At 38.5% G+C, this 25,158-nt stretch overlaps 2 protein-coding genes across 8 annotated transcripts in view; one reads left to right on the forward strand and one right to left on the reverse strand.

The window, feature by feature from the left end:
• Window positions 1–6,495, forward strand: part of CSPP1 (centrosome and spindle pole associated protein 1) — a 76,512-nt gene extending 70,017 nt beyond the window's left edge. For all 6 annotated transcript variants that reach the window (XM_068395990.1, XM_068395991.1, XM_068395988.1 and 3 more), the window contains 3 exons: window positions 1,978–2,087; window positions 2,276–2,426; window positions 5,713–6,495. In XM_068395990.1, the coding sequence (XP_068252091.1) occupies window positions 1,978–2,087; window positions 2,276–2,426; window positions 5,713–5,936 (485 nt within the window). In that variant the 3' untranslated portion in view covers window positions 5,937–6,495. The remainder of the gene's footprint in view (window positions 1–1,977; window positions 2,088–2,275; window positions 2,427–5,712) is intronic.
• Window positions 6,496–9,466: 2,971 nt separating this feature from the next.
• Window positions 9,467–25,158, reverse strand: part of ARFGEF1 (ADP ribosylation factor guanine nucleotide exchange factor 1) — a 97,930-nt gene continuing 82,238 nt past the window's right edge. Inside the window, exons 29-39 of one of the 2 annotated variants that reach the window (XM_068395722.1) lie at window positions 24,733–24,863; window positions 23,321–23,450; window positions 22,156–22,291; window positions 21,930–22,068; window positions 17,670–17,739; window positions 15,224–15,353; window positions 14,370–14,509; window positions 13,837–14,005; window positions 12,744–12,882; window positions 11,697–11,814; window positions 9,467–10,956 (exon numbers count right to left, since the gene is read on the reverse strand). In XM_068395722.1, the coding sequence (XP_068251823.1) occupies window positions 10,792–10,956; window positions 11,697–11,814; window positions 12,744–12,882; window positions 13,837–14,005; window positions 14,370–14,509; window positions 15,224–15,353; window positions 17,670–17,739; window positions 21,930–22,068; window positions 22,156–22,291; window positions 23,321–23,450; window positions 24,733–24,863 (1,467 nt within the window). In that variant the 3' untranslated portion in view covers window positions 9,467–10,791. Of the gene's footprint in view, window positions 10,957–11,696; window positions 11,815–12,743; window positions 12,883–13,836; window positions 14,006–14,369; window positions 14,510–15,223; window positions 15,354–17,669; window positions 17,740–21,929; window positions 22,069–22,155; window positions 22,292–23,320; window positions 23,451–24,732; window positions 24,864–25,158 lie in introns of those variants that run through there. The other variant, XM_068395723.1, reaches the window with a different exon arrangement.

Here is a 25,158-nt window from a genome sequence, read left to right on the forward strand (position 1 = left end):
AAGAGCATAACACTACCCTCTAGGTTTTTTTTTTTTTTGACATGAGTTTAAAATCTAAATCAATTTTGTAATAGATGTCAGCATTACCAATGAATTTGCATTTATCAGAAATTTGAGGCAGTCAGGAATAAAGAGGTTTATCAATTTCTTTTTCCCCTTTTTTACCTCACTTGAAACCCTAGAATTCATTAGTGTTAATGCAGTGATTTGAAAGCACGTCTCTGTAGCAGTATGTGAATGATAGATGCTTAAAGGAACAGGTAGCATCTTACACTGATGAAACACTGAAGGTGCAAATAAATTCTTCTGTAGCTTGTAGTTTGTTTCTGTTGTGATAAATTCACGTGATTAAACAATTTTTGTGTTCTGAGTAGTAGCACTATTTTTAATATAATGAAATTCAACTGATCTTGTAATTAGAATGCTGGTAAGCGGATTGTTAGCCATATACCATTTCAAAAATTATGCTTTGATTTTTTTACTTGAAACATTTGTGATACCTTTGGTGAAACTGGGGGAGTGAAAAGAGGAGAGGGGAATAAAATTTTTATTTCTAGGAAAAAACCAGCTGGTAATCTGAAAGAATTTTTTTAAATGTCTGTTTTTGTTTCTCTGACCTTGGTATCAGTATCAATCAAATTTATTTTTCAAACCAAAAATAATAATTCAATTTTCAACCAAAATAATTGTTGCTTTTATAATTTACTTTGAAGATCTTTGAAACTCATGAATATGATATAAAATATTTCATTAAAATTTATTTTCAGATTTCTAGGAAATGAAAAACCCAATCTTGCCACAGTTATGGTTTATTTTTAATGTCACAGTATGTCCCTTAGCAAACCAAATAATTTCGGACAAATTCTGCAGAATTGTTCGGTACTCTGTGTGTATGTGTGTGCGCACGTAGATAATTTAAACACTTTTTTTTTTTTTAAATTTTTTTTTTATTTTTAACTTAATGTGCCATACTGGACTAAGAGCCTTTCCAAGAAGTGACTTTGTTGTCACAAGGAGTAATTGGTGGTAATGGCTTCTGTATAGGTTTTGTTAAGCAGAGTCCTTTCCTTTCTGGGAGGCTGTGTTCTCGGAGGTGCTAGAGGGACTGAACTGGAAAACAGAGCCCACTGTCTGCACCAAGCCAGCGGCAAAGCCATAAACCAGCCCCAGACAGCAGTTACTGGCCCTGGAGAGAAAAAAAGTATCTGTTTGAAACAGTTTGTATTTGAAGTAGTTTCCAGAATCAGCAAAGGAAGGGGAAATAGACAAAACAAGTGTGAAGCAGAGACATAACCTTCGGGTTTATTTAAAGTATAAAAATAGATTAAACTTCCCCACCGTATTGTGATAGAGGTATGACCAAAAATGTATTTAGTTATTTATTTTTGTATGAACAGATTCTAACACTTTATTACATGAAAAGGCGAAGATATGACTAAGAATATGTGATGAAGGCATTATGTTATCATATTCCATGTAACGTTAACATTCCATGTAACGTTATTATGTATTCCATGTAACATATTTACATACAAAATCATGTAATAAATTATGTATCTTTTTATGCTTCCAAATTGCCTAGTGTTCTCTCTTTCAAGCAGAGATACTATACTTGTTTGAGTACTTGTTTTCTTCAAAGGACTAGGTATAAACAAGTTATGGTGAAGTAAGGTAGGTGCTGGATTTACAGGATGTGAAATGCTTTAGCCTCTAGATAAGAGAGATCTCAATGTATGTCTCAAGATATTCCTTGCCTTTGCTTGAAGTTCCTCCCTTGCTGCTGTTGTGGTACCCTGTTCTTTTGTCTGCATCTGGATTATCACTGGCTTCATGCAGGAAATCCTAATTGAATGCATTTCTTTGATTCCTGTGATTAAATCAAGTACAATATATTGGCTCGTTTCAAAACATAAACAGGTTTGAACACTGTCTAGTATTTTGATTTCTTTGAAAATGATTTCACATCTGTTTTTCCAGGTGCTAATCGGGAAACGTTTCCTGACTTAGGAGAAGTTAATTTATCACCACAGTTTCCACCTTCTGCAAGGGAGAGGAGACGAATAAAGCAGAAAGCGTTAGCGTGTGCTGTACGTATGATAACCAGATTGGCTTAAATATGAAGGTAGACCACAGATCTAACGCTGTCAGACAGTTCCTGTGGTTCCTTAGTGGCTGGACGATATGGGTACAGAGGGTGCACATGTATAACTATTTGCCCTTTTAAAAAGTACACTATTTAACTGAAGGATTTGTGCATTTTTGGATTTTTTTGCAGGAGGATGTTCCACCGGGCCAGACACCGTTGCTGCAGCCTGACAGCTTTTCTTTGCACTCAAGCTTCAGCCTCGATATTGATCAGTTGAAAGGCAAGAATGAAGAACGATGGCGCAGACTGACTGAGCTCCAGCAGAAATCTGCTTACTTGGGTATGCTCTGTATACTAGAGATGATGCAGTGAATACTAATATAAAGTAATTACAATGATTAAAGGAACAAATATTAATAGACTGCCTGTAGTTGAACAGTGAGCAACTGGCTCAAACATAGGAAGTATTTATAGAGCTCTGTAGCTGATGCAAGAGGTTCCCCAGCAAACTTCAACACAGCTTTTTAGAGTAAGTTTAGAGGAGGGTAATAGGAAAAGATACTCTAATTCCTATCTGATCAGCCACTCGTACTTGCCCTGTCTGTACCACTTTTAATACCGGGATGTGCCGCTGCTAGCAGCAAGATGTGGATATCCAGCTGCACAGCTGAAATGTTAGTGGAAAGAAATGATCGTTCAGTATTTGAGGTTGATATTGATACCTCTTTCACTGTACACGCACGTGAATTTAGTGTGTATATCTTGCGACCATATGATATATCAGACTCGGGGGGGTGTCTCAGAGCTTCTCCATAGGCTGACTGACTGATGTAGATCTACTTCGTGTATGAGGTACCAGTTATGGCAACTGTTAATGGCCTTTGATTTCTCACGTGGGTTATGACCCAGTTGATACACTTTATGCTAATGATTCCTTCATCTGAGTCTGAAGTCTCCCTGTTTTTAGGAGGCGGTTGCTATGCTGTCCAGGCAATTACAGTATCAGTGTCCTTTTTATAGACTTCATCAGAGTACAAATGCTGAATGTGTTTTTCTGAATGTGTTGCTATGGGTTCTCTTACAAGCACTTCATCCTTTTGTTTGTTTTAACCATCTCACTGTGATTTTTAAGTCACTAGAAAAAAAACTCCATTGATATTCATTTCTTCTGTAATCTGAACAAATGCTTTACTAATTTTACTCCACCCAAACATTTTTGCTATGTGAACTCCTTTTACTTCTCTGCCCTTGTTCTATCTCACCTCTTTTATAATTTCACCTCATATCATGTGAACTACACTTGTTATTTTGTTTGCCTTCTGTTTGTCGTGGTCTGCAGAGCTTCAGCGTTTAGATATACATAACTTTTATATATGTGTGTGTGTATATTTATTTATTTGTATGCCTGTATGTAGCTTGTTCTTTGGAACGCATGGGGACCATCACTCATCCTTAGCCTATGTGCCTCTTGGAAATGTGACAAGTGATCCTTTTACTCAGCTGTGGTTGTTAGGGCTGCAGAGCTGACTGCACTCTTGTTCCCTCCTCATACTCAGTGACATTACCAGACATATGAGTGAAGCCAGGTGGTTTTTATTCCTTTTCCCCGGCAGCTTGATAGAACCCTTGTGGCATCCTCTTGCTTTCCCAACAGCTAGGACTGTTATTTCTTCTCTACCCTCAGAGACACTGCTGGGAGAGAACAACTCTGTCAAATGTAACTAAGCAACTTTAGCTGTTTGTCTTCCCTTTAAATGACCAGGACACGGCAATTTAAAGGCTTTAATAAATTTTAAGAGCTGATCCTGTTGGCACAGTAAGGAGGCTCTGTTCACAGCAGTTCACTTTCCTATTTGGGACTGATGTGGGAATCCTAAAGCCACCCTAGAATTGTTTTCCTAATGGGAAAATTAGTGCATATTGGAGCCAGGTCTCCTCCTCTGTTTTCACCCATGCGAAAAAAAAAACATTCCCATCAACACAGACTTGGTGAGTACTTTGGGTGATGAAGTCACTGCCAGCCAGCAGCTACTTTCTCCAGTGGGCAATGTATGCATGTTCCTAGCTGGGTAAACAAGAGCAGACTCAGATAAAGAAGAGAGAATCCTCATAGCTTTGAGCACATTAGGTATGTGGCTGAGACCCTGCTGTATGTAAGAGAAGTTGCCTAAATTGCTTGAGACTTTTTAGGCATTCCTCTGGGCCTTTAAGTAAAGGCATGCTGGAGCCTGTGATGATCTACAGGGAGCAGCAGCTTGGTTCCTGGCAAGTGCAGGCTGACAGCAGCCAAACGCTAATATCCACTCTGGGTGCTGAAGGAATTTGTTCTCATCTAGGGGCAGGATGTGCTGCGGTCAGTGTCAGGGTCTGCTGCGGTCAGTGTTTAGCAGGATTCCAGACACCACTCAATTTCTAAATCAGTATTTCATGTGAAGGAATGAGGTCTTCTTATCTCCAGCCTCCAAATACAAACTGTGAATTATCAAGTGGCAACGCCAAAGTAAATTCTTTGTGTGTGGCCTGATTAAAAGAACAATTTTTTTATGGAGTATACAAAGTGTTGAAATTCACGATTAAACAAATTTTGTACTGCAGCTGATCTGTTGTGCTTTCTAAAAGCAGCACCAAATGAGTCTGATATAGTGATGTGCACTATGATCTTATCTCTGACAAAACAGTTGTTCTTACCTCTGACTGCTGGAAGAGCTAATGGCCTTGTCTTTGAAGGCAGTAATAGTTAAATTTGGGGAAATGAAGCCTTCTGACCTGAAAGTCCACAGTTTGTTTAAATAAAAACCTGAACATTACCTTATTTTTATTTTTTCTAAATACCATCTCTTAAAAAAGTAGCAAAGAGAAAATTAAGTTTCTTCAGGTATTTTTTTTTTCTGCCGTGTACTGTTGTTAACACCACCATAAGTTTTGTATGTTAAAAACATACAGGAGAGTCCATCTGACCCAGGATTTAGCAGACAAAGGGCAAGGCTGGTTTGGTTTTTTTTTTTTTTGTGGTTTGTTTTGTTGTTGGGTTTTTTTTTGTATCTGGAAGGTGATGACTTACCCAGTTTGTGTTTCAGAATGACATGGCATTAAGGTTGTTAGCTATGCTGGATGGGGATGTAGAGACTTGTTTGCATTTGCACTGTTTAGCAGTGTTAAAATAATTCTCCCCCTTCCTGAGTTCTCACCTGGGTAAGAGACTGTCTATACAAGAATGTTTAGCCATAACACTGTAACTTAATGGCCTTATTTTTAATATGCATTTTCTATGCATATATGCACTGACTGGTAGCTACAATAGGAGGCTTTGGGAAAGCAAGAACCTTCTACTGCATCCATCCAAGGTTACCTGTATTGCCTCCTTGTTGATCTGGCCGGGGCGGGGTGGGGGGGCAAACTGTTGGCATTAGACATCAAACACTTAAGAGTCTTTAGCTGTACTTTAGATGGGCTCAGGTCCCCAGAACATCAAAAATCTGTGTTAAGTAGAAACAAATGTAACTTAAAAGCATTATTTCTGCATTTGTTGCAGACAAATAAGCCTCTCCAGTATAACAAAATATTGTGGTAAGATGTGACAAGCTTTTGTCCCCTTTAATGTATGTGCATTGCTCTCCATCTCTCAGGTGAGAACATATCCTTAGGAGAAGCGGATGACCTGAAGCGCGCTCCGTCTAACGCTGGCAGGCGGCCCAGTTCTGTTGACACGGTTGCAACAGAGCCCTGGCTGCGACCGGGAACTTCAGAGACGCTCCAGAGGCTCATGGCTGAACAGTCAAGCCCAGCAAAGCTTTCACCCGAAAACACGCTACAGCTGGGTTGGCAAGGCCTCTCAACGGCCCACGGCTGACTGGAGCCCCCGGGGGACCCAGCTGTGCCTTGCAGCAGAGGAGGGACTGGTCTGCACTACTGCACTTTCCAGGGTCTCTTGTAGGGATAGTTCTCTTCCATGTACATAGTGTGAAGCTGTGTGTGTAATTTAAAATAGCAATAATTAATAAACTAACAGAAGCTGCGGTGTAACGGAGGTGTAGACCAGGGATGTTTTGTATTACATGACGTGGGAAGTGGAGGAGGAGCTTGGCAGTTTTTGCACTTTTTATACAAGTTTCAGCCTCAGAGCTGGACTTACCCCAGAAACAGAGTGTGTGTGTCTGTGTGTGTGTGAATTTCATATTAAATCGAAGTTAATTTTTAGCTTTGTTTATAGCCAAACACCAAAACTGTCTGGAAATAGGGCAACCCAACAGCAGAGGTGCATTTTAAGCTTTTACCAAAAGAGTAAATAACTTGGAGAAGGGCAGTTGCTTTTCATACAGTGATGAGTGCTATCCTGCATGAAAGCTCAGCAAAGTTTCATGGAAAAATTACTATAAGCAATGTATGTTATGTTCCCTAACCTGTTATGTGCTGGAAATAGAGATATTGTTGCATATATTTAATTTATGGTTCTGATTTAAAAGTTAATAAATTATTTTGTTACTAAAACTGTGAAAGTGAACTTCCATTTTCTTAATTTATCATTTGCTTCAGCTTATGGTTACTCATGAACAAACTAGAACATTAAGGCTGTCTTCACAGCAGCAGGAAAAACACATGGAAAAGCTGCTGAATAAAAGCACAGCACTTTAGCAAGAAGGATGTGTAGATAGAAGCAAGATTTTAGGAGTTCAGTGAACTTGAAACACCAGGGTGAAGCAAGGGTAAGGCTGTGACTTTCCTCTCAGAGCTTTCCTTCCAAAACTTGACCAGGAGGGAAAAACAAATGATGAAGCCAAAACAATTTGTAAAAATTTTTTTACTAAAATGCCACTTTCATGCTTCTATCTATCTGCCTGCTTGAAGGCCACGGCTGTGCTGTGATGACAGCAGCCAAGAGGTGCTTGCTGAGAGATGTACTTCAACTTTGTGTTGCGCTTAGCTTCTCCAGAGGTCTAGCGGGCTCCTTCCCAGCGAGGAAGTGCCCTGGCAGGCTCATTCTCACCCTGAGTTTCTGACGCATCAACTAAAAGGCTGATCGTGTTTATCAGTTTGGGGACGACAGCAACAGCCAGTAAGTAATGCTGGGAGCTTAGTGCAATCCCAGACCTAGGCCAGAGCAGGTAGTGTAGGCCTCATGGCTGCTTCAGTCTGATTTTCCCAGAGGCAGGAATCCCAGCTAATTTTAAGCAGCTAAGGTGAAAATGTTTTATATTACAGTTATCACCCTACCACCGAGCCCAACTTACGTATTTCATATTTCTCTTCCTCTCCTGTAAGCCTTCCCCTTGTTTTTGATGCTGATGACTTTTTTCAGTTGCTTCATGAGTTGAACTTCGTGACACATTCACTGTACTAGCTCCAGGCTAGGTACAGAACTTGTCTTCTCTTCTTCCTCACCTAGCTGCCTACAGAGCTCAATTTTTCTTTATTCCCTGAACTTCGATTAAAGTTTTACCCACCCCCAGCAGCATAGTTAGTGTTACCCTTAAAAGCCAGCTGCATTTAACTCCAAGACTTTTTTTTTATGTGTTACTGACCATCCCAGGCTGGCATTAGTTTCCTCCAGTTCAAGTCTAAGACACAACACAGCCCGCCTTCCAAGTTGCTTCCTTCACCTCTGCAGTGACCTGAAGCCACTGAACTTACGTTAACCTCACTGCTCAACAGCATTTAGCACAGTGAATTACACTCCTTACAGCTGTCCTCCCCTCAGCATCCAGGCTGCTATTGAGGAGACTCTTGGTCCTTCGCATCTTTCCTTCCCAAATCTTTCCTTCAGCTTTCTTTGCATATAATCTGAAGTTCAGTTGTAGGCCTTTCTGCCTTCCTACATTTTTGTACTTTTTTTTTATCATGACAGTCTCATCTGCAAAACAAATGCAGCCGCAATCCACAGTCCTGAGGCTCAAAGCTGAGATGACAAAAAGAGAACTCCTTTCCTGCCCCTGACCCCCTTTTTCTGACAATCGCTGCAGACGTGGTGAGCATTTAGAGAGCTGTGACACCCAGAGTGCAGTTACTGCAGTTCCGGCCTTGCAAGGATTAGAGAGGTACAGAAAAGAGTAATGATGATAACAAGAGTTCAGTTTCCAATGAACCAAGACTAAACAGCTATTAGGCCTCTTCCACCTAAGCAATAAATAAGGTAAGGCATGAGAAGGTCATGCTGTAAAGAAAGTCATCACTAAATAGTACACAACAGAACAATGAAGCAGTGAGGTTTAAATATAAAAAAAAACCCACACAGCCAAAAAAATCTCACACCCAAACTACCACACTTCGTAGATAATCTATTGTACTCACTGCCACTGAATGCTGACTCTTGAACAGAGACATTTAAAAAGGAATTAGGCAGACACACGGGTAACAGATACATAAATGGCTGTTGGAACAGTGCTCTAGGTAACAGTGTCAGAACACCTCTATCATGGTACCAAGGGCACTGGCACAGGCATGGGGGAGAGTACGACATCAACAGTGATGGGACATGATACTTACTCTTAAGAATAATTACTGATCCCTGTCAAAAAGACAAGAGAGACCTCAGGTCTGGCCTAGCACAGTGGTTTAAGATTTAAATATTACACAACAAACTGAAAAAATAAAATACAGCCCAAGAGGAAAGGCTGTACAATTACAATTAATTAAAATAACCTCAATTTTCCCCCTTCTGACTTTATAAATCCAATTTGGTTTTGCTTCACCCACCTCAATTAACATGATGAGAAAATTCCTAGTCACAGGTCATGCCTTTTAATTCCCTTCACTGGCTTTTCCATAGCTGTTTCACTGAACTGCTTATGCTTAGTTTTGGAGCCTGCTGTGAACAGGGAGATTCATTCCTCTGTGACATGAGACTCCCTCATTTACTTTCTCAGCCTTCACGCTTCTCTCCTTTGCTAGTCGTGAGTTTTGTGAGAACACACTGGAGAACAACCCAATTCCATTTTTAGTTACAAAATCAAAGAGGCTGACAAGGCTTAGCTGGCTGATGCATGCCAAGTCAGCAGTCAGATGAACTGTAATCCCAGCCTTTCCCTCCCATTCACCCTTATTCCATAGTCTGTTTCCTATTAATATTTTAATCCCCAGAAAGCAAAACGCAGTATTTGAGTTTCTATCTGTGCAGCACTACAGTGTTCATTTGAGTAGCCCACCTACAAGCACTTCTATTCTTCCTTTTTTTTTGTCGTTTTTTTTTTTTTTGTGTGTTTTTTTTGTTTGTTTTTTGTTTTTAAAACTTACCATTCTTTTTCACCCTGTATTTGCCTAAAGGTGAGAAGGCTCAACCAAAGGGCACCCACCTTTCTGCCCCTGCAGGGCTGGGGTTTGTTCCTTTGAAATGAGAGCATGAGAGGCAAAGGAAACTGTAAAACAAGTAGCTGTGGATTAGACTGGTTTTGATTGCACTGATGAAAGAGTTCAAAAACTTTATTGACCTATAACCCGATTAGAATATGCCAGATGAGAACCAAATATTGTACAGAAAGTTGTACAGAATTTTTTTTTACATAGAAAACTTTACATATCTGTACCATATACATTTTGTCCATCTGAAAAAAATTTCTACATCCATTGTAATACAGAATGCTTGACAATCTTGTCTGTTAATACAGAATGCTTGACAATCTTGTCTTTTAACCATCAGAGCACAATTCACAGTATGAATACATTTCCAATAAATTTAACCATCCCCAAACCATGCCAGATTTGTTACTTGAATATATTCAACATTAAGTTCTGTACAGAAGAGTGAAATCTACATCAAACAAAAAACATCTGACAGCAGACACAACCTAGACTTGTTTGCAGTGATTCAAGTTCCAGTCCTTGAAGGATCATCATTTCAATGGCTCGTTATCTTTAAAAGCCCTAAAACAAGTATATTACAGGTAGTTATGTCAGTCGTGGTATTTCTACCTCTGCTCTTGACAAAAGTCAGCAACACTAACTTCTGGGCTACAATGAAACCAGAAAAAAAAAGAAAAAAGAAAAAAAAAATCACAACCCAAAAAAATAAACCCAACCTTCTAGTGCATTTGGTAAACAATGAAGTGTTATGGGTTTTCACCAAATCAATAATAGAGAAATAAAACAATTCAGGAAGAACTGTATAGTGTTAAAGAGTTTATATTACAGACCTGCATCTCTGTACATTTTTCACAGGAGGATGATTACCAATGTCTCAGGCAGCCTGAGTGTGCAAAAATCTTAGAATAAGAATATCAGAGATAGTTGCTAAATATCTTTTACCATGAACAATAATCTCCATTTTCTTTTCACTATAAACATTTTGTCCTTCAAAATACAGCTCTCCTGAGTTGTACTTCTTGCAGAAGCTCAAACCTTTCCATATATAGTTCTTTGGGTACATTTTACTTTCACACCCGCCATAAACATCTGTTGCTATACTGCTGTCTAGGACAGTAAAGGATATTGCAGCCCATGCTGACAAGAGGACTGTGCTAAAAACTGGCTCTGTGCTCAGCACGAGCCAGGGAAGAGAAACCAAGAGAGAGAATCCATCAGGAAATAAAGGGACTGGAGTGTTGCAAGCCTTAATTACAGTTGTAAGCAGCTGTACCGTTAACCCTTGGATACACATCGCCATACAAAGAAACCATTTTTATGGATATCCAGACAGAACGGCTCAGCTACCTGGTCCTTTTATTTAGCTGAGGACTATGAACTTCTAAGCAGACCAATGCTCGGTCAGCTGTCTGCTACTGCTTTCTTATTCCAGACTCTTGTTCTGGTGGTTGGGATATTTGGAAAACCACACCAATCCGCAGGAAAAATCTCCGTAGAACAGCTCTAAGTTCAGGAATAAGGTCAAACTGCATAATTTCACACAGCAGAGGATAGTAGAATGAGGCATGAGCCTTGAACTGAGGAGAAAACAAACAGAAGGAATTATCGTATTATGCATCAATACGTCTCAGAAGGCTTGTTGCAAGTGAAGAAAATTTCAATACTCTCCCTAGTCAAGGTGAGAAACCCACAAAGTGACAAGCAGAAACACCTTTATAACTGAAGCCAGCAGTGCTAGAATAAGGCTAGGACAGCTGTGATGTACTCTGACAGATTCTCACTAGCTACACAGAGCTCCTTGCTAATGCTTATTCTTCAAGAGGAAGAATTCTTCTATTATAAGTATTTTGTTGTAGTTGGACCCTTTGACTTAGTATTTCAGCCAAGTTTTGTTAGAAATAGAGGGAGATCTAAATATGGATTTATTTACTGCAGAATTGCTTTGGAGAAGGTCCAGGTGATGTACATGTAGCACTGGAAGCAGAAACAGGAGTTATTTCTTCGAATAAAATATCAGCCACTAATCCTCTTCCTCAGCAGAAGAGGGGTAAAAGCATCTTAACACACATTTCTCAAGGATTTTAGCATCTTTTGTATTTTCTCAGACACATTTTTATCACTCACTGGACCTTCACTCTGCGTTACTACTGTCAGTATCCGCCAAGTGCAGTTTCAATGTACGTTCCCTCAACAAAGAGTGTCTACAGACCAGCACAGGCTTTTAAAGTCAAGGATATAACTGTGTGTAAAGAATCGGGCTGGAACTACTGCTTACCTGTAAACGTTGTCTTAAATACCATTCCAAAAAGTTACTTACCCTTTCATCACTTATCTTCAGGACTTTAGTCAAAAATAAGAGTAATAGATTAGTCCAGGCTTCCCGATGACTTTCTGATGTAAGAGTGAGGAAATAACTCAGAGCCTCACTGCAGACGCTACAGAGGAAAGACACAAAAACTAGTAACTAACATTTTAGTTTGAGCTCTGCTGCAGATCAGGAGCTTTGGCTTTGCAACTATACCGGTGTAGAGCCCTGGTGTAGAACAGCATCATTTTATGAAAGCTACTGTAAGCCTGATTAGTAATAGAAAGCAGTGATTTTGTTCAACTCAAAACCAAAGTCCCATGACTTCAGTATTAAATATGCTGACAAAACATGATCGCGCTCTTTGTGCATAAATATAAAGTGTATCAAGTGCTCTTTGAGAGGTATTAAAATGCATGTGACAAAATGATATGTAGACTTTAAAAATTAATCTCATGCTGATGTAACCTCTGTTCCCTGATCTATAAACCTTAAAATACTTTCACTGTGTTACTGCCATGGTTTTAAGCCCTCTGTTATTCCAACAGTTGCTTGAACAACTTTGTAAGCTAAAAACATTCAGGTGAACCTTAGTATTCACAGTGATGAATAACCAAAGAGCCAAAAGCTTCTGTATGCCCATAGGCTCCTCAAGCCCAGTGTTCATTTCTGTAGATGAGAACAAAGAGCATCAGTTCCCTATAATACCTGAGGTTACTGAAACAAAAATGAGGGGTTTAGGTGATAGCTGCTTTTGTTTAAAGAGGAGCTGTAACAATCCCCCACCTACCCACATGCTACACAAAAAGAAGGTGACAAAACCTTTGTTCTCTCCTGCAAAACATGTCATTAGAACAAAAAGCAGAGGCAGCACTAGTGGCTGGAGTCACAGCACTCTCCACACAACATAAAAACTCTTAATATTAGCTGTCACCACCACCATACTGCATTAGCTCTAGGAAGTTTACTGCAAACAGAGGAGGTCTAGCCTTTTAAAGAAAAATAAACATTGTTTAACATCAGAAATAACATCCACAGGTTCAGCAACATGGACCTTACTTTAGCAGCCTTTGCTGGACTTCCTCCCATGCGCTGGTACGGCTTTCGTCCATGTACATACGGAACAGAATGCGCAACCCACAGGCAAGACTACTCGTCTCCTGTTTCAGAAGATTAGGCTTTGATTTGCCTTTGAAACCTAGAGAAATTCCAAGCATCCATTTAGATTTTTGTTTCATCTGACATTTTTCCTTAATGCCTCCCACTTCTCCTTCTAAGCATCTTCTGCACGTAGATGGTTAGAAGATCCACACCATGCAATTAATTTCTCACGACATTTAGTACAATGGAGTACTGCTGAAAATTAACCTATGGATATGCACCATAATTGTGTACGGCACTCATTTTTATAGAAGCTTCCAAGTCGATGTGAAACCTGAGTGTATGATAAAAGTGCATTCTAACCACCTGAGCAACGGACCATTTTGTCTCAATCATTTATCTACAATGTACACTGTTTTATTGCTTGTTTTTGATAAAAATGTCTACAATACTACTGTTCCCAAAGCTGTTACTGTATAATTAACCTCAGTTTGCTACTGGAGGTCCGTACTAGCAAAAAGCATACCCATAAGTATTAACAGTACTTCACTCAAGCTGAACTGGTTCTGTGTATGCACACACCAATACACAAAACAGCTTGCTGCACAGTCACAGCACGCATTTGCCATTAAAAATATTAATGTAGCTAACTTTGGTGCAAGGAATAGATTAAACACAATGCTACAGAGAGTCCATTTTCCATCTGTTTCAGAAAATGACATATATTTCACTTATACAATGGTAGGTAAAACAACCCCCCAAGAAGTTTTGGGGTTTTGTGCCTGCAGCTTCCAGGCATGGGACTCACACCTACAGCCTGGGATCAGCCTGGCAGCCGTAACCCAGCAAAACCTTAAATTTTAGGAAATCGAAAAGGTATTTGCACCTGCACAGATGAGCTCTTCTCCTCTTAGGGATTCTAGGGTTATAAACTTACAGCCTAATATTCAATTTTACATTCAGCATCAAAGCACTTCTGACCTATTTTTGGGTCAATTCAAGGCACAGTAACACATTCTCACAAAATATTTCTCCAAGGTGACCGACTCACCCGCTTTCCAGAGAGCTGTTCTTTGTTCATTGTTTGAATTAAATGCTTTAGCAAATCTGTGAGATTCCAGCAGACAATCGAGAAGTTTAAAAAGCTGCTGTGATGTTAGAAAACGATACATCCCTTGATCTTGTGTATCCACATGGACATCGAAGTCTACTGCATCTCTCTATTAAGAAAAAAAAAAGAGTTTTCAAGTAAAAATTCACAATTGTCTTCAGCAAGCTCCTGTGGTAACTCAATCCTACCCTGTTTTCACCTGTACTTGTGTTTAAACTTAAAAGTATATTAAAAGTTGTATCCACATCCCAGTTACATAAACCCCTTTGAACTATACATGTTTTAATCTCCAGTGTGCTGCCCCAGCACAGCAAATGCAAATTAATGCAAGATGTAAAAGATCTCAACAGTCTGCTGGAAGTTCTCAAGCGCTTCTAAAAATTGTAAATTAGAAGATGTTACAGGAGTTTATGAAACTTTATCCACTAGAGAAAAAGCTGTTAAAAAGAGAGATACCTATCAGTTCTACTTACTTGTGCTGCTGCTAGATTCTCTGCATCCTCTTTTTTGCTAGTTGCTGGGAAGAACACAATATTGTCGATAGTCTGAATGAGTTCCAGTTGTACAACACATTTGATCAAAAGAGCAGCGAATAACTTCTGCTCTGGAAATTCTTTAAAGGAAAGAAAAAGAAAATTGCTTGTTAACTAAAGAACTGCAATACTTTTTTCTTTTTTGAGCTACTTTGGGGGTAAGTTGAAGACAGCTTAACTTCAAGCACATTCGAAAACCAAACCTGAAATCCACCCATGTGAATTATTCTTCTAAAACCAGGACTGACCACCATGTTAACAACTGGCAGGTTTTCAAAAGCTATTTCCTAACTTTAAAGTTGCCTCCTGTATACCGGACAAATATTCAATGTTACCCCCAAATCATCAAAATTAGTGACCTCATTGTTAGCATCAGTGCAATGGCAAGAGCCAGAGACTGAGACTGTCCACAGGCAGAGGGGGATTAGGATAGTGCTGGTATTATCAATGCTGGTTTGTACTTGTGGCAAGTACTAATAGCACAAGACTTGAGCATTTTAAGCACCAACACATAACTTTGCACGAGTATCTTAAAGGTTTCCTATACTCTCTTATGGTAAAAAGCCTGCAAGTTAGCAGCTGAACTCTAGATTTTTAAAGCACAGGTCAAAAATGTGCACCCACAAGAGTCAACAGAATTCTGTCAAACTACAAGAAGACAGAAATTTAATCAATGTAATTTTCTTCACATCATGTTTCTAAGTTATAGTTGGGGCTATAACTACAGATATCAAACATCTGCTAAATACTACTCTTAACAGATATAAAATGCCAAATCACTACAAAACACTCACTTGCTGTTGGCCTGGTTTTACTCATTTCTTCACCAACGGTGGGCCCCGCACTAGGTTGATACAGACGTCCATCTGAAGATCTAGGCTGAACAGAATCATGAATATCTACTGACTTCTGTGAGATTGTATCCTGAAAAGAAAGCAAAAAAAAAAAAATAGTTAACTTACAGAAAACTTCTGCAAGCTAATCATCAATAGTGTTGTGCTCTTCATAGTTTAAGACATTTGCTGTTTCAACACTGCACTTTTTCATTCACTTTAGTCATATTTGATATTAGCATTCAAGAAAGATGTACCAAAAAGAAGACCTACTAAGAAAGAATCGAAAATTTAACAGGCAACAAATACTTAAAATACACATCAAAGTCAATGAGTAGTATTTTGCACATAATGCCATCCAAGCATTTAGTGTATCAGCCAACAGTTATTGACTTTTATCAGATTAAGTGTATGAGGTTTGCTGCAAGGTTCCGATACTGGAAAATACAATATCTACCTTGATCTACAATAACAACCTCTAACAGCTTCAGTGAGAATTTGTATTCTTTTTGTAACACGTGAAAATGTGAACACACAGCTCTCAAATGACAAGTCCAAACAATATGAGGTATCATTGAACTTTAATCTTTACTTGCCTTTACTCCCTTGAATGCTGTGAATTATAAGTTCCTGCTAACATGTTTGTAGGTGCTACAGGACTTCACCACAGTAAAATGATGACGGAGGAGAATATACGCGTATCAAGAAAATGCTCTAATTCAAAATTCTTTTGACAGAGAGCTGCTTCAGCAGACTTCTGCAACATGTTCTGATTCTCCACGTTGTATTGTGTTATCTTGTGAGCTAGAGCGTAATGACTTTGGAAGATGAATTGCTGGGTTTTTGTTTTTATTTTTAATAAACATCTTCCTTCTTGATCAGTTGAATGTAAATTATTAAAATCAATGGTAATACCTGTTGTTTTCATTTCATAAAGCATTCATTGAAAGAGGGAAATGTAATTAATATCAAAATATGTTACCATTAACTGCAAAGCAGTTATATATAGCAATTACCGTCCCTTTCAATGACCCAGCGTTTCTGTTGGCATTTGTTCTGTAAGTGCCACTGGGGACTACACATTAATTCCCTGCATTGTGCTGTTAGCGAGATTTAAATCTACACATACAGTGCCTATAAAGAACATATCAATCTCTCATACCAGTAAATAACCAAGGTTTTAATCTCTAATAAGTATAAATACTCTTTTAATAGATATTATGACTATAGATACTAGAACCCTTCATTATATTTGAACTACCTGAAGAAAAAATTAGATGAAAATATCTAAAGCCTGCAAAAATTCTATCCCACTAAAAAGATCCAAAATATACCTTAACACCATTTATTATAAAAGTTCTGTTAATTTTGAAGTTGTAAAGTGTCTTTTTACACTGAAGACAAAAAAGATTTTTTAGAACACTCATGTTAAAACTATTTCAAAGAGAAAGCATCTTTCAATTTATTCACGACTAAGACATTCAATTATTTGCCATTTTTGCATGCTATGATATTTGACATAAACGGATCAAAAACATAGCCAACATTTAGATCAAACGTTTTATACACCAAACCACTACAAATGAGTCAAGATATAGCAAGCATACTCAGTTACATGGATGTAAAATACCTGTATAATGAGAACTGGCCATCACAAACATTTACACTCTTTTGTAAGTAAATTATATTAATGCTCCATAAAGATAAATGGAGGGAGTCGGTCTCTCTTAGTAGAACTCATTTGTGACCATATCCTTGAACAATTTTTATCAAATGCTTCCTTAATCTATAAAGAACTTCATGCAGCAATCTTGTGAGAACGTCCAAAAGCTAAACTAATTCTCATCAGTAGTAAAGTAGCTACAGGGCTGCCACTTGCAGGCAAGTCCAAATTTTACATCAGTTTATTCAATCAGTGCAAAGAAATCTGATGGTTATATGTATTTTTGATTCTAAACACTGATGTTTAAGTTCTTATTACCAGAGAAAATTTGAAGGGAAAAGAAGTCCTTCCAGCATTTTCTCATCATGCCAATATATCAAAGAGAATATTGAGCAAAATGAAACAAAAAACACACTCCAAACCAGAAAACAACTCAAACCGTAGATATGGTATTACAGAGAACCACCAGACACAGAATGTTACCTAAAACATACACAGATAACAACCTACAGACAACTTCTGGAAGCCAACTTTGCTGCAAACAAATACGTACTTCTCTTTCTCCATTAATTCCTTGCCATTTTTAAGCATTAAATAGCACTTTAGCTGGAGAAAACTTTTTCAAGTAAATCAAAATTGAAAACCGGGTTCAAACTAAGTATACTTTTCACTTATTCTACATCACAACACATTTGTACCAACCTCTTGAAAGCTTTTAAAATATTTTTTACTTCAGCAGCTTACCAGTTTTTCTTTTGCATCAGTGGGAGATCCGGAGCCAAACTCCCCACTGACTGGTCGCCAAGTCAGCAGCCTTGAAAACACAAAACCAGTACCAAATTTAGTAAGTTTGAAATACAGATCAGAACCAATATTCTAAAAAGTCCACTTCAATATGGTGGGTTGTTTTCATTTAAATTAATGGAAGCAAACATGGATATAGATACTGGGCTGACAGAAACCTCGTGCAGTTCAGTAAGGGGAAGTGCAAAGTTCTTCACCTGGAGAGGAACAACCCCATGCACCAGTACATGCTGGGGACCAACTGACTGGAAAGCAGCTTGTCAGAGAAGGCCCTGCAGGTCCTGGTGGACACCAGCTGGACATGAGTCAGTAATGTGCCCTTGCTGCAAATGGTATCTTGGGCTCATTAGGAAGAGCAGGTGGAGGGAGGCGATCCTGCCCCTCTAACTGTGTCCAGTCCTGGGCTCCCCACTACAAGAATGACATGGATGTACTGGAGACAGTCCAGCAAAAGGCCACGAACATGAGGAAGGGACTGGAGCTTCTATCCTATGAGGAAAGGCTGAGAGAGCTGGGACTGTTCAGCCTGGAGAAGAGAAAGACCAGGGGGGATCTCAGCAATGTGTATAAACACTGGATGGGAAGGAACAAAGATGGAGCCAGGCTCTTTTCAGTGGTGCCCAGGGACAGGATCAGAAGCAATGGGCACAAACTGAAACACAGGAGGTTCCCTCTGAATATCAGGAGATATTTTTCCACTGTGAGGGTGACCGAGCACTGGCACAGGTTGCCCAAGGAGTCTGTGGAGCTTCCCTCCTTGGAGATAATCAGAAGCCAGGACATCGTCCTGGGGAAACTGCTCTGGGTGGCTATGCTTGAGCAAGGGGGCTGGACCAGCCAACCTCCAGAGTCCCTTCCAACCTGAGCCATTCTGTGTGATTCTGTGTTAGTATCCTCAGCTATGAACAACTCAATGATTTTGTGGAAGCTTGGCAGGAGTACAGCTTGGGCTTTTCTAGTAAGTGATCCTTGCTGAAATTGGTAGCTGAGTAAATATTCTACTACTAAGTTTTCCAAACAAGGAAATAACATGATCATCTCTGTTTGCAGAAAGATAACTTGCCAAGAACCAGCAGAGGCTAGTACTGCAACTAAGAACTCCTGCAGCCAGTGCTGCAACTCTTAAATTGAAGAAGTTACACAATACCTGGAAGATGCTTTATATGAATGCTAAAAAAGAACAGATGTAATCCTACCTGATCAGATTAATAAAAACCTGTGCCAGAAGATACTTTACACTCCAGAGATTCATAGCATCTGACCATTTCAAGACAATTAACAATAAAGCACTTGCCCGTAAAACTTTCGTATTTACCACTGTGCGATTTGTCTCCGTCTTCATTTCAACGCTAACTACTGTGCTACTTCCAGACATGGGAAAACAAAGGTAAAAGGAGCATTTGCTGCCTTCTCTAAATACTGGGGCAGCCTCCACAACAAGCTGGGTATTAAAACTATGTTGTCAAAAAAAAAAAAAAAAACCAACTAAGGCTGAGAGAGCAGGAAAAGCTTCACTGCAAAAATAAAACTAACAGAGGAAAATAAGACTAATAGAGAAGAAATATAAATATGAAATGCCAGCCAAACCAGGAGTCACAGAAAAAGCAGCAGATCCCATAAAAAGAGAGTAAAAAAAAAAGGAGCTGTACAGAAGGAGAAGGAAGTATCTTCTTAAGGCTCAGAAAGAGAAGGAAAAAAAAAGAGTACAAAGTCTCCATTAAAAATATGAATACCTGTATATTGTTATCATAATTTTTTCTTACCCATCTAAAAAGCTTCAGCTTTAATCAAATATGGTCAAAGTGAAAAGACTGTTTTGAGCAGTTTTGTGCCACCCAACAATTGTTTGGGAAAGAGCAGGTGTACTTTCACGATGGGAAAGGAGACTGATTACATATGCTCAAGGGATTCCTCATGTATAAAATCCAAGTAAGATTTACTTTACCCTGCAAAAGTTGGGAACCTCCCAGAAATACAGGAAAGAATAATATAATGAAGTTCTCAAAGAAGGCATAGAAAAATTAAAAAAGGAGATGGGAAGTAAAGAATGGAAATCTATGGAAGGAGTCAGATACCCTCCTAGGAAAAATAACCCATTTGAAAAGCAGAAGTGCCATAAACTTCAAAGGGAATAATGCACATATTTCACATCACATATAGCTAAAGGCAACAAGAGTATTTTGAATTTGTCTAAATATTAAGATATCCAAAATGCTGCTCTAGAAGGGTTTCTAATATACAACCATAAGAATACCCAGAATCACAGAATCACAGAATGTTAGGGATTGGAAGGGACCTCGAAAGATCATCTAGTCCAATCCCCCTGCCGGAACAGGATTACCTAGATCATATCACACAGGAACGCGTCCAGGCGGGTTTTGAATGTCTCCAGAGAAGGAGACTCCACAACCTCTCTGGGCAGCCTGTTCCAGTGTTCGGTCACCCTCACCGTAAAGAAGTTTTTCCTCATATTTATGTGGAACCTCCTGTGTTCCAGCTTGCACCCATTGCCCCTTGTCCTGTCAAGGGATGTCACTGAGAAGAGCCTGGCTCCATCCTCATGACACTTGCCCTTTCCATATTTATAAACATTAATGAGGTCACCCCTCAGTCTCCTCTTCTCCAAGCTAAAGAGACCCAGCTCCCTCAGCCTCTCCTCATAAGGGAGATGTTCCACTCCCTTAATCATCCTCGTGGCTCTGCACTGGACTCTCTCTAGCAGTTCCCTGTCCTTCTTGAACTGAGGGGCCCAGAACTGGACACAATATTCCAGATGCGGCCTCACCAGGGCAGAGTAGAGGGGGAGGAGAACCTCTCTTGACCTGCTAACCACACCCCTTCTAATACACCCCAGGATGCCATTGGCCTTCTTGGCCACAAGGGCACACTGCTGGCTCATGGTCATCCTGCTGTCCACTAGGACCCCCAGGTCCCTTTCCCCTACGCTGGTCTCCAACAGGTCTGTCCCCAACTTGTACTGGTACATGGGGTTGTTCTTGCCCAGATGCAGAAACCTAAGTTTTGCTCATATGTGGAAGCCAAAACATAGTAAGTTAGGGCTAATTCAATTGGACTTTTACATCCAGAGATTTGGTTTCAAATTTTATTTTTTGCAGTTACCAAAATGCAAAAAAAAAAAAAAAAAAATCTTGCTAGCTCCCGGATGTTTCAGCTTTATTTTAGTATTATTTTTTGGATGCAATTAATTCATTCACATAGAAAAGTAGGTGAGGTAGTGATAGATGGATTAACTTATCTTTTAAGCATGAATGAAGCTCTCTTACAGTGCTATCTGATACACAGCTATAAAATTAAGGAAACACTGATGTGCAGAAGGTTCCCTTTTGCTTCAGTTCTTCAGGCACGAACTAGGGTGATACCCAGAAGCAAACGCTATGAACTAGTTGACAGACATAATGTTGAACTGTTGTATTATTACTTGCCTTAAGACTATTAGATTCGAAAACAAGCAATGTTTCACCTCAGTGTTGGCAGGGTAAGGGAAAAAACACCTCATCTTTGATATAATGCTGGAAATGATTTCTTGTTATTCTGCTCCATGAATATATAACATGTATATATTCATGTTATATATTCATACTAAGAATAACACACTAAGAATAGTACAGCCTTGTTCCAGAAACTTCACATAGAGTTATAACACGAAGGGAAAGACATACCAAATATGCAAGATAATTTTCATAAAAAGATTAGTATTCATAGAAACATATGATGGAAGTTAACCATCAACCACAGAGACTTAAATCTGTAAGACTGTTGAAGTATTTAAGTATTTTGTGGAAAAAGCTTCACATGTAATTATAAATTGCAAAGTCTGCCTATCAATAGCATTCTTCTATTAGAAAAACAAAGTGACCAAAAAAACCAGATAATGTTTCTCAAAAAATCCAACATTTTAAACTGAATCAAGTTACAGTTTTGGGTTGTTACCCCCCCGCCGCCTCCGCCCCGTATTGTCTATACGTTATTTCTAGTTATAACAGTTTATCATTTATAACACCAAAGTAGTGTATCTAGCACCTAATTTATCCTTACGTTCCAAGAAAGTCTGCTTCTATTTAGTCCACACATAACAGCTTTTTTGTTCCCCCCCCACCTATTAGATATCTAACAGTTTGAAATCAGTAAGTCATCCAGATAAACTATTTTACAAAGTATAAATATTAACTATCGACTTACGCATGAGGGATTGTAGTTTTGAAAATATCCAGCATGCAAGTACAAGTTTTATCCCAGATTTCTAGGGTAAACTTTTCACCATTTAGGATGACAACATTCTCCAAACAGTTTGTACCAGATCGTGCCAGTTGTTCATTGTCTGGAAAAGACAAACAGCGCATTTGTTTATTCACATTCAACATAGTAAAATGTTAACGTTGTTAAACATAATTTGGTAAAGTCCTACCTTGCTGCACACACCAGTACAGCTGTGCAAATATATCATCCAAAAGAACATCACTAAGTACTTCTAAATATTGTGTGAATACATCACATATCGCATAAAGTGCATGGTTGCAAGTAGTTGTCATCCATTCAGCTTTCTAGAAGAGGAAAAAAAGAAGAGTTACAGCTTTGTTTAAGGCAAAACTTGTAGGATGCACATCCCTGCAGGTAGATGGATATATGTATTTACTCAATTTGAATTGCTTTACAGTGACATGCAATTCCTTTCCATACCTCAGAACCCTCAAAACCTGGAGCCCCAACTTTTGCTTTGCTAACTAGCAGGTTTAAAAAACTACAGAAACAGACAAACAACTATTTTTGGAGATCAGATGACAGGACTGACAAAGCACTTACCATCATGAGATACTGACTTTGACATTACACATAGTGTCTGGCCCTAGCTCAGTCGTTTAACACCAAGCTATGTTTTCTGTGTTTCTTGTAAATATTTTCCAGGGAATAAAAATTTATAGAGACGTGTCCTTCCACAAATAGTCAGATAGAGCCTTCCCAACATTGACAATTTTGATCAAACTTCTAGTATTAATAATTTACACATAATTTACATTAGTAAGCCCATTTCTGTTTCACTTCTTTGTCAGGACCTGTCATACCTGGTCCTGGTTTGGCAGGTCAAAAGAGCGCAGTGCAAGCACAGGGCTGTTTTTTGGTTTTGTTTGTTCGTTTGTTTGGGTTTTTGTTGTTTTTTTCCCCCCTAGTCATCAAAAAGTTTTTAACTAGCAGAACTTATTTCTTCTATGAATTAAAAGCCTCATGTCATTGAGCACGCTGCCATGAAATGATGTGTGTCTCAGATTCCAGACATCATGTGTAAAAGCTGCGGTTCTCCTTATAAACCCTAGATATGCTGCATTTTATGCTATTCTTCTATTGTTCTAGTGTAAACTACCAGGTCTTTTACACACATGGTTTCAAAAAAAATGAGAAAAGTGACAATACCTCCAACCGAACGCTAATAAAACAAAATAAGGCTACTAGAACCATAGGTCAACTATGCAAGTTTTGAGGTTGGCCTTACATTACTTGATAAGCTATATTACTAATCAGTTGTTTTACTGTAAATACAGATCTCATGTAAATTATCTTTCCCCACTTTTTTTTACCTCAGTCTGCTGTTCTGGCAGTTTCATGTTGTCAAATATCCTGAAGACAATCCGAAACAAATCTTGCCACCAGTGTTTTTCGTAAGTATGGCCATATGTCTTCATTATTTCAAACATTACTGTTAAGCCCCTGAAATGAAGAAAGAATAACATATATTAAGAGCTTCTAAGACATGCACTAGACCAAATATGTCCAACTGCAACAGCAATAACAAACTCAAATACTGTTAAGAACATTATACATTGATCTGATGTGGATCTGTTGCACTAGTACGCTAAAATTAAGTGGAAAATCAGCTTGCCTAAAAAGCACTTAAAAGTCTCAGGCAATAGAAAATACTTTTGAGAACTGTGGTAATTTCAGATTAAAATAGGAAAACAACTTTACGAAGGACCACAGAAATAAAGGAACAAGTATTTCCAGGTAAGAAATACAGAGGTCTAGAAACAAGTATTAATCTTCATCAGCTAATAAAGGGAGTCCAGATGCAGAGCTCTCAAGGAGATGTGTAAATTTAAAATGATTTGTATACAACCTCTCATATTTAGCATCAGAACTACAACAGAATACAGTTTATAAGGGAAAAGCCATATTCAGGGAAAATAAGCAGGTTTTACATGAAATCAGAGTACAGCTTTGCTTTCTCAACCGTTTCTGCAATCCTCAACCAGTTAATGAATCATAGTACAAAACCAGTTTTAAAATCCTCAAAGTAAGTATGATGGGCAAGACATAGGAAGGCAGCAGAACTGGGGTCATAAGTTTTAATTAAAACCAAAAAAATATTCCAACAGAATTTTGTTGTTGGAGCCCACTTAAAACAAAACCTACTCATTGCATGGAGCATTTTACATTTGTTTTAAACAGAGCAAAAATGGAAATGTGACATGAGGCTTACCCAGGTCAACTATGACAAATCACTAAAATGGAATAAGTAACAGGGGACACCATGGAATCAAACATCATACATTCATATTTACTAATGAATACAGAGGATCAATATTGCCAGTAGAAAAATAAAGATTTGGATATTAATCCAATGTAATACCTTATTTAAAAAAAAAAGGGGGGGATTTAATACATATTGACCATTTAGAGTTGACCTTCCATGTTAAAATAATGCTTGCTTGTTATATGTCAAGCAAGTTAAAAGTTGACTTTTACATTTTACTGTGTTCTATGCCTAAACTGCCTCCATCACATCTGAAGTTGAGCTGAGCTGTTTTAAATAGTTCACAGGTTCTGTAATAAATGGAAAACAGTCACTATATTTTAATTTACTTAAGCTTTAATTTATTTTTAAATGAACTATTTAAATAGCTCTTATCTTTTTGATTTCATGGCTATTCATCATATTTTGAAAGTGTAAAGTAAGCCTTTTAAAATTTGAATTACAAATACTGACTGTTACCTGGTTCTTACATCTAATTTGCATCTATTGATGATACAGGACAACTCAAACAGAATTGGGAACCATCCTCGTACCCACACTCTGTCTTCGGGAGCTACATTCATATCATCACTTGTGTATTCCTTGAATGCCTTTAGAAGAAAACACAGGGTTATACAGAGTCGTAAGAGTTAAGATTCTTCAAAATAAAACACAATTTGGACTGTAAATAACAATCTCTGCTGTACTAGTATTGCACTCTGACACCTCAGGTAAGCTGGCAATCAAAAATAATAACACTAAGAAGGTGAAGTGTTTTTCAAAGTAACACTTAGTACATCATGAAAAATAAAGGAGATGATACATTCAAGCATCAGTTTTTGCTTGCAGTTCAGTCTGAGTCTCTTACTCTTTTCATAGAGACAGCACTGAAAGCGAGAATCTACC

This window comes from Nyctibius grandis, chromosome 3 (genome assembly GCF_013368605.1).
Source record: "Nyctibius grandis isolate bNycGra1 chromosome 3, bNycGra1.pri, whole genome shotgun sequence".
In the NCBI taxonomy this organism is placed as follows: Eukaryota; Metazoa; Chordata; class Aves; order Nyctibiiformes; family Nyctibiidae; genus Nyctibius; species Nyctibius grandis.